This window comes from Streptopelia decaocto (assembly GCF_964273445.1).
Source record: "Streptopelia decaocto genome assembly, contig: HAP1_SCAFFOLD_791, whole genome shotgun sequence".
NCBI classification, from domain to species: Eukaryota; Metazoa; Chordata; class Aves; order Columbiformes; family Columbidae; genus Streptopelia; species Streptopelia decaocto.
Window position 1 is genome coordinate 10,331 of NW_028116346.1, and position 9,773 is coordinate 20,103.

General features: G+C 54.9%; 1 protein-coding gene across 1 annotated transcript; it reads left to right on the top strand.

The window, feature by feature from the left end:
* Positions 1-4,332: 4,332 nt before the first annotated feature.
* Positions 4,333-8,015, top strand: LOC309452235 (SUN domain-containing protein 3-like; the record flags this gene model as incomplete). Its single annotated transcript, XM_082076905.1, has 7 exons — positions 4,333-4,351; positions 4,518-4,663; positions 5,236-5,320; positions 5,710-5,825; positions 5,996-6,163; positions 6,677-6,769; positions 7,860-8,015. The coding sequence occupies 7 exons, from the start codon at positions 4,333-4,335 to the stop codon at positions 8,013-8,015; spliced, it is 783 nt and encodes a 260-aa protein (XP_081933031.1).
* Positions 8,016-9,773: the final 1,758 nt, after the last annotated feature.

Sequence of the window (9,773 nt, forward strand, 5' to 3'; positions counted from 1 at the left end):
TCTGCAGGAGGCCAGGTTGAGTTTTCCCATGGCGCCCGTGGAGCTGCCCCAAGGCTGAGCAGCCCCGGCCCAGCCCTGGGGCCCTTTTTCCTCCCTCTGGGGCCCTGGGGCTGTTGTTGCTGCCTCTGGCTCAGGTGTGCGTGGGCTGCTCTGGCCTTGTTCTCCTGGGCGGGGGAGGGGGCAGGGGCACTTGCTGGAGAGGAGCTGCTGGGGCTGGAGCTGGAGAGAGCAGGAGAAGGGGAAGCAGCTGGAGGGTGAAGTGCAGGGGATCCCCACAGCTGCTGCTCCAGCTGCACAGAGACAGCTGCCCCTCTGGTGAGGAAGAGTCCCTGTGAGCAGCCTCAGCAGAGCAGATCACAAACGTGCACCGCAGGGTCTGTGTCAGTGAGGAAAATTACTGTACGGCCGTAGAGTGTGTGTGTGTGGTGTGTATCCGGGAAGCCTCGTGGTGTAGGAGCTGTCAGACACCGATGTGTTCTCTTAGGTGCAGGATGGGCGAGCGACTGGAGCTACAGAATAGGAGGGGAGGAAAAGACAGACAGACAGAAGTGCCTGAACTCCACAGCTTGCCTGGCAGTGCAGAGAGCAGGAAGTGCGGTGAGTCCTGGGCCCTTGGGGACATTTCACCCTGTTTTGTGTCCCAGTCCCTCCCTGCTCCCTCCTCTTTCCTGCTGTGCCCTTCTTCCTCTTCATCTCTTCTCCCTCTGTCCCTCTGCTGCTTCCTCCCCTATTCCTCCACCCTTCTCCATCTCTGTGCAGGGTTTCTCGTATCTACCTCTCCGTCTCCACCCCTCTGTGTTCTCATCATCCCTGGTTTCTCTTTGTTATCATTCTTGTCTGTTGCTCTGTCCTGCTCCGTGCCCCATCATTTCTCACTGTATCCCTCTGTCCTGCTCCCTGCACCTATTCTAGCCCCTCTTCTTTTTTACTTCCTCTCTGTCTTGCTGCCCACCCCAGGATTTTTTCCCCAATCTCTATCCTGCCCCCAACCCTTATTGTTGTTTGTCTCTCCTGCTCCCTTTCTGTCTTTCTGCCTGTCTTCCCTTTCCCTGTTCTTCTTTCTCCATCTCTGTCCAGATTCCTGCCCCTTTGCCTTCTTGATGTCTTTCTGTCCTGGTTTTCTTTCTGTCTTCCTTGCCTGTTCCCAGTCCCATCCTTTCTCACTATATCACCCCTGTCTAGCTGGCTCTGCCTTTTCTTTGTCTTCTCTTCCTCTTTCCTGCTCCTCAGCCCTCTTTTCCTCTTCCTCCAGCTCATTGCTGCATGTTTCCCTTTTCCAGTCTCTTCATTTTGATCCGAACTTTGCTTTATTTCTCAGACTTTCTTTTTGTCTCTCCATCTGTACATCCCCTCCCTGTCTTTCTCTACCCCCTTCCTGCTTCTCCTCCTCCCCCCTCCCCATCCCTCTGTCCTGCTCCTCAGCGCTGCTGTTTCTTCCTCCCTGTCTCATCAGCTCCTTGTCCCTTTCTGCCTTGATCTCTCCATCTCTCCATCCTTTTCCCTGTGTGTTTCTTTCTCTCTCAGCTCCTCTGTCTTCTCTCTTGTCTCATTTGTCTCTCTCTAGTCCTCTGTCCTTCTCCCCAGCAGCTTCAACTGAATGACCAGGTGTCCGTGCACTCTGGTGTTTCCTCATCCCTGCCCTGGGGAAGATCTGTGTCTGTAGGGCTGGGGATCATTTAGGAGCTGGTCTCCTTGTGCAGACAGCAGAGCTGGGTGCAGCTACAACAGAGGTTGTTCTCAGCTGCTGCTCTGTGCAGCTTGGTTAAAGAGCCAGGTGGGGGCTTCTTTGGAAGGGAGGTTTCTTGTTCTGTGCTTACTGCTCCTCGGGACCCTGCACAGGAGCGGAGTTGGGGTCTGCAGGGACGGGTGGGACCTGCTGTGGTTCCTGGTGAATGTGAACTGAACTTGTCCTGATGGCCTCGAATGAAACCAGACTGACTGTAGGTGGTTTTCTTCCCAGATCCTGTTCCAACCTCCGTGCTCAGTGCTAAAGAACAAGAGACCTTGTGCTCTTTTCCAGACGTCAGTGGCTGCGAATCAGCTGAGAACATCCTGCCTTAGGTAACGGGCAGGTGGTCTGTGATCAGGGCTGTGGACTTGAATGGCCGTGCTTTCATGAGCGTTTCCTGGTCTTGCCATTTCAAAGCCCTTCCTTCTCCTGGAAATTTAAGACGGCATTTCTTATACTGAGGTTCAGACGGGAGTTGGACTTACTGTTGAACGGCTGATATAATGTGCTCCCTGAGGAGCACATCTTGCTGTTTTGTTGTTGTTTTCCAACACCGTCTGAACTTTGGTCAGCAAGAGGAAGAGTGGTTGACAGAGTCTGTTTTCTGAGAGCAACGTGTTCCTGTACCTTTCCCGTAGTTCTGTGGTGAAGGATTCCTTCCCTTGCAGAGAGGACTGCGAGACCCGCTCCTGTCAGGTGGGACTTTGCCTCCAAACGAGGTGCAGCCTCTTCCATTGTGACATCAGCCACTGCCGTTGATGTCACAAAGCAGCATCAGCGCTGAGGTCGGCACAGCAGGGTATGAGACCAGGGGTCTCCCTGCGCCTCATCACTCTCGATCTTGAGGGAACTGAGATCGCAGAGTTTCTGGCTCACTCCTGAGCGAGCGAGATGCTTGTTACCTGCACCTCAGCAGGTACCCAGAGACACCCAGAGATGGCTGAACGTCTGAACTGGTATGTTGGGAATATTTTCTGCTCCTTCCCCAGGTGTGTTTTCCACCTCGTCAGCTGGGGTGGGTGGAGGGTGGACAGGAGAGGAACACGAGGGCAGCCTGAGAGCTGGGTCTGGAGCTGCTGGAAGGCAGCAGCCGCCTTTCAGTCTCCTCATGAACGCAAGGGCTGCGCCCAGAAAGCCTTTGATCTCTGCAGAATGAGGGACAGGTCCATTTTGGATGGGACAGAGAGAGTCCCAGCGGTGGCCCAGACACAGCCTGCCGCGGTAATTGTGAGAGCTCAGCTCCGTCCTGTATTGTGCTCTGCAGGGTGGGTTCTGTCCCTGAGCCTGCTTGGTTTTCCTCTCCACGGGGACCAGAAGGACACCAGCGTGTCCTCTGTTGGCCGTGGGTCTGACTTGTGTTCCTGACAGAGGAGGTTTCCATGGGAAACCTGGTCAGCTCCTCACCAGGGCTCTGCCTCAGGAAAGGGGCTCGAGATCCTCTGAGGGGTGCAAGGAGTTCTCTAGGAGAACAAAAGGGATTGTTTATTCCTGATGAGTGTATGCTGTGAGCCTGTTGAGAGCCTCCTGGAACAGGCAGGAGGAATTTCCCCCTTGCAGAGCGGTGTGTGCTGTGTCTTGGCAGATCAGGCTCAGGGCAGCAGGGCCCAGCCACCAGAGTTTCTTTGGCGCTTCCTTGGTTGCCCGTTGCTTGCCAGCACGCATTGACATTCAGCCACCCTCCCTCTTTCCAGTCTGCATTTGTCTGCAGTTCTGCCAAGAGAAGGGCCAGAGATAACCCGGCTGCTGAAGAAACGCTGTGAGAGGGGAGACACACATTCCCCTGGCAGCTGTTGGACTGTAGGGGCACAGGCTGAACCTTCTCTTGAGAGGGCGGAGAACAGGAGCAGCACAAGTGTCCATCAGATGCTGGGCAGGAGAAACAGGCGTCTGTTATGTCCTTCCATTTCCAGAGAATCCCTCTCCAGCCCCACAGATGTGAAATGTGGACACAAGTCCTTTTGCAACTCCTGCTCTTAGTACGGAGTCAACCTTGAGCCCTTTGTCCCTACGGAAACAATCTTTGCCGTGACAAATTCCCCCCTGGTGCAGCTGGTGACACCTCCAGCAGTGACTGGAGCTGGTGCAGGACCAAGCCAATGCACACGGCAGGAACGCCAGGCTCAAGGGCTGCAGTCCCTGCTGCTGCTCTCCAGTCTGCTGCTGATCTGCACGGGAACCGCCAGCTTCACCAGCCTTTTCTTTATCTGCTCTGCAGGACGATGAAGGCTCTCAAGGCAATGACCCTTGTGCTGCTTCTCGGTCTATTCTCTTTCGGTGAGTCTCTGCAGATCTCCAACCTGAGGACGGTGCTTTAGGAGGCACTCGGGGCTCCATCCTGCCCTGTTCCACTTCCCTCGCTGTGAGCAGAGGAGCTCAGCCAAGAGCAGAAAGTCCCCACAGAGCTGTGCCGGTCCCTGCTCCAGCGGGACGGGTGTGGGTGAGGAAGGGCTGAGTTGCCTTCTCCAGGAGGGCTGAGCCAGTTCTCTTCAGCCCAGGGAGAGGCCGTGGCTGAGCTCTCCTGCCCCAGGGGCTGAGAATCTTCTGCAGGACAAGGAGAACAGTCCATGGCAGGGAATGTCCATCTATTGCGGAGCCCGTACGCCATGATGGCCACTGTCAAAGGCAACAAGAGGAGAGACAACTATGGCACTTGGGAGAGACACAGAAAGGGGAGCGGGCAGCCTGATGCATAGCCCAGCCTTAGACCGAGTTCTGAGCTCTGGTGTGTGTTCCACAGGTGTTTACCATGTGGGACGACTTGGTGCCTGAACCCCCTGGAGCACTGCAGACCTGAGCGAAACCCTGCCCCTGCCAGACCAGCTCCGTAAGCTCCAGGAACAGCTTTATCATCTGCGCTGGAGCACAAAGGATGTCACTGAGCGGGCTCTGCAGGAAGGACTGAAGCAGGCAAAGCTCCCAGGCGTTACCGGACAGGTAAGGGCACAAGGCAGAAGGATCTGCTCAGGGGTTTTATCCTCCGTCCGCACGTATCCTACTCCATTCCTGTCACAGCCAACAGGCTGGTGCTGCTGGAACAAGTGCTGTCATGGCCACACTCCCTTTTCCTGTTGCTCCACACTTCCTTATGGGGAAGAGAGAGCGTGACGGGAATGCCAGCTGTCTGAGTCGGACCTTCCTCTGCGCCCAGATCTCGGGTCCTCCTCAAGGGAGGGCTGGAAAGAAAGAATGGTCTCAGAGGTCCAGAGTTAAGCCGGGCCTATCTCATGCCCAGAAGGCTTGTCTGTCCGTGCTGCCTGGCCTGGGGCCTCTGCACAGGAACAGCCCCTTCCCGCAGCTCCAGCATTCAGAGCACTGCAGTGAGCAGCCCCCCCTTTCTGATCCCGACAATCACAGCAGAGCAAACCTGGGAGGCTTCCAGGCAGTGTGGGCGTTCCCTCCATCTGAAACGGGCCTTGTCCCCGCTCACCTTGGCTGGCCTTGCAGGGGAGCTGCTTGCCCCGGTCCTTCTCCTTCCAACAGGCGCTCTCCTTTGTGTTCCCTCCCAGGCTGTGCACGAGATCATCAATCAGGCTTTGGAGAAGCTGGAAGAAATGCAGGTCCCGATGCCGGATTATGCCCTGAAATCAGCAGGTATTGTGAGATTGTACAAACAAACCAGTTCCAAAGCGCCTCCTGTCCAGATTGACAAGATGGGCATTGGAACATGCCCAGGGGCAGGAGAGAAGGGGTGAGAAGTCACGGGTCACCTCGTGCCCTAAAAGTGCCTCCACTGACAGAGCCTGTAACGGGCCAGACCCCATGGGAAGCACAGGAAGGCTGGTTCACATTCTTGCCTATTTCCACGGCCAAATGCGACAGTTTGATGACTCCCTGCCGTGTGTTCCAGAGGGGTCGTGCCAGCAAGACAGAGGAGAACCCACTGTAGGACATGGATGACAACTGAGAAGCCTTTTCTAAGTCAACAGTGCAATATTTCTCCTGACACTGCCTGATGATCATGCTCATGTTTGAATTTCCAGGGGCAGCCGTCATTCAGTCCAAGACTTCTCCATCACTCCGGGATGCCAAAGCAAAAGTCTTCCTGTATTCCCTGCCATTGATGGATTACATGAGGTCTCCTGAGCTGATTCTGGAGGTAGGAGCACCAAGAAGCAGTAACACAAAGGCTGGGAGAATGAACCACACACGCTGCTCTGAGCGTCCTTCCCACCTGTCTTTGCTCCTCGAAGCTTCTTCTCCTGCCCCTTCCCGCATGGACCTGCTCTCCTCCTGTGTCTCCCTGCTGAGTGTTTCTTGTCCTTTCAGCCGGACAATCATCCTGGCAACTGCTGGCCCTTCCCAGGGAGTCAGGGACACGTCTTCATCAAGCTGTCCGTGCCGGTCGTTCCCAGAGCCGTCACCATGGCCCATGTCTCAGGGACAGCGTTCCATGGAGAAAGCATCTCCGGAGCTCCCAAGGACTTTGCTGTCTATGTAAGTGATTTCTCTGGAGTTGGGAGCTGGGGGTTGCACAGCATTTCTGAGCAGGGAATGAAGCTGGGTCAAAGATTCTGGTGGCCTGAAGCTTCCTCCTGTCTCAGAACAAACAGGCTCCTTGGTGCTGCTTCCTTCCCATTGTATTCCTCTTTTATTAAATGTACCACTCAAAAAAAAAAAATCTCCTGGGGCAAGATGCTACTCCAGGAGCCACAGGGAAAAGGAGCTGGACAGTGCATGGTCCTAAACCTTCTTGTCTTCCAGTCCCAGTGCATTTGTGATCCTCAGGTCACCTCCCTCTCACTGGGAGCGTCTGCTCCTTTTCTGACAGGCAGCCTGGACTCGCTGAGTGGGCAAGTGTGATGTGCTGCCCACCTGCAGCTCTTCGTCTTGTCCTTGTGCTCATGGTCCTTGGACTCCGTAGCTGAAATAACCCCGTATTTCACTAGCTGAAGTTCAGTCTCCCATGGTGCACCAGACGCTCTGTTTTCTCCACCCATCTTTCTGTAGGGCTTCAAGGAAGAACACGAGGAGCAGGGAACGTTCCTGGGACAGTTCACTTTCCTGGCGGCGCTGAATCCCAGTCAGACCTTCCAGCTGAAGGTATGGGGACACAGAGGGAGGAGAACTGCAGGAGAGGAGGAGAAATGCGGCTGCATGGGGAGAGGCTTCCCTGCCAAAGGGTACAGGCAGCCCTGTCCTTGAGCGAGTGCCACGCTGCCTTTCTTCTGCTTTAACTTCCTGGTGGCGGATGGCTGCACTGCCCTCTTCTCTTTCATTTTGGGGTTAAAGTTCATTGCTTAGAAGCGCCAGAGTTGAAGCTGGAATCAGCTTGACTGTCTGGACCCCAAGTGTGCACAAGCAGCCACATCCCGTAGGATGCAGGACTGCTGGTCTGCCAGTTAGACACAGAAATACTGGGCTTCCTGAGGGTTCTGTTGGTGCTGGCAGTGAGCAGTGACAGGGAGGCCATTCTGTTTCCGTGGCTTTCTGGAGAAGGCAATGAGACATGTTGGGATAAAAGCCATTTTTGAAGCTCCCCATTGGGATTAAAAGGCATTTGGGGGCTCCCCATTGGGATTAAAGGCAGTTTTAAGGTTCCCCATTGATCCCCATTGAGCCCCATTGACTCCAATTGACCCCCATTGACTCCCATTTGTCCCCATTGACTGCCACTGACGGCCATTGACCCCCATTGACTCCCATTGACCCCCACTGACTCCCATTGATCCCCATTGAATCCGATTGATTCCCATTGACCCCCACTGACCCTCATTGACTCTCATTGATCCCCATTGACTCCCATTGACTCCCATTGACCACCATGGAACCCCATTGACCCCCATTGAGAAATTTGTTGGTTTTGAGTCTTCCCAGAGCAAAAATTGTCAAATTTAAGGTGAAATTTGTCAGTTTTGAGGTGAAATTGTACACCAGCACGGGGTCTTCTGACTGTGGAAGCCTGTGCCCCAAAGCAGGCGAGAGCTTTCCGGTGTATTTGCTGAGGCACCTGGTCGCTGTTGCTTCCTTGGCTGTTCTCATGGCCCAATGAGGGAACATCTGGACCATGACAGGTCAAAGCCCCGCGGGGCAGCAGGAAGGAAGCTGCTGATCGAGGCCGTCGCTGCGGCACTTCTGTCAGTGCTCACGGCCCAGAGAGGAAAAGGCGACTCATTTCTTCTTGTCCTTGCAGAACGAGCTCCCTGGGGTCGTGAATTACATCAGGCTGCAAGTGCTGAGCAACTGGGGCCACCCGGACTACACCTGCCTGTATCGGTTCAGGGTGCACGGTGATCCGCCCAAAGACGGGGGAGACACGGCAGTTTCATCTGTCAATAAATTCCATTAATGTTCACCCAGTCGAGTTCCCGTCTGCTTTGCCTGTGATGCTGCCTGGTCCTCCCTGAGCTCACTGGAGCTCCCCATCCTTCTCTCAACCACCAGCTTATGGGAGACTTCAGGAGTGCACAGCAAGATTGTCATTATTAGGGAAAATAAGAAAACTGAGTCACAAACCTGCAGAAAGCCTGACATGCACACACTTGCTGCGACACAGGAACATCAGCAAGGCCCTGCCTGGACACCAGAGATTAAATTAATGGACAGGTTTCCTGTGCAGGAATAAATTATGGATCGACTGAATGGAACCATCTGTTGTTACTTGTTTTCACAAGAGGCACATGGTGCTTCAGCTGCCATCTTTCAGCCTGTTGCCGATGAGAAAATGGAAGTGTGGTGTTTTGTAAGAAGGAAGCCTTAATTGGAAAGTTGGTTCATGGACTTTTTTGCCTCTCTGGGCATGTATGGACTTAATAGCCCAGGAACCGTTACAGAGTGATTAGCAAAGCAACCCCAGGACACTTAAAGATCCCATACCCACCCCAGTCTGTCCTTCCTTTTGACCCCAGCTCCCCAAGGCAGGAGCAGGCAGGGCAGTTGTGCACTCGGGCCGCACCAGGGAGGAGAGAGCAGGACCAGCGCTTGGCAGCCGGGGCTGGGAACAGCAGTTTGTGCTCTGAGCTGGGGCTTAGTCCATGTGCAAGCCCAGCACGGGTCCAGATACCAAACTGAGGGTGTCGGTTCACCCCGGTGCCACACACACGGCACCTTCTTCCATTGCCTCCTCCGATGAGCTGTTTTGCAGCCCCTTCCAGCTCAGCCCAGCTCAGACACCTGCACTCTGGCTCAGGGCTGCCTGGGGCTGGTGACCCTCGGGGCAGCAGCAGGAACCGCTCTGACCCTGGTTGTGGGGCTGTCCCTGGGCTGAGCCCTCGGGCCCAGGGCTGCTGAACTGGGCCATGCTGGGGCCCAGGGTGCTGAGGTCAACAGGTCCCCCTGTCGACTTTCCCATAGAGACCCACAGGGACCAAAGAGACCATAGAGACCCACAGAGAGCCATAGAGACCCACAGGGACCACAGAGACCCATAGAGACCATAGAGATCCATAGAGACTCATAGAAGCCACAGAGAGCCATAAACACCCATAGGGACCCATAGAGACCATAGAGACCCATAGAGACCCATAGGGACCATAGAGACCCATAGAGACCCATAGAGACCCATAGAGATCCGTAGAGACCCATAGAGACCATAGAGACCCACTCTGCGACTGTTGCTGTTCTCCGTGGGGCAGCGTGGTGCTCACCAGGCACAGCCAGAGCTGTTCCTGTGCCAGGAGAGGACTTCACACAGAGCCTTGGCTGATGGTGACAGTTCCCACCAGCCGTCCCGCTCTGGAAGGTCGAGGGGACACTGACTGGTTGTCACTTGCCTTGCAGGAACAGGATTGACCAGCAGGAGGGAGGCAGGACCGGAGGGTCCATGAGGTCAGAAAGCACATCAGACAGCTGGTACAGTCATGGTGACAGCAGAGGGAGAACAGAAAGAGATGCAGTGACCTGGCTGGGCCAATGCTGCTGATGTGACACCTGCCACACAAACACAGACACAGATCCATCACCACATGATGGAGAAGGCAGAAGTTAAAACACATGAAGCACCGTGGATCAGCTAGAAACCATCCAGATTACACGTGGGAAGGACGATCTACCTGGTGACAAGAACATCACCTGACAAAGGATGCAACAGGGGAGCACTGGCAAATGA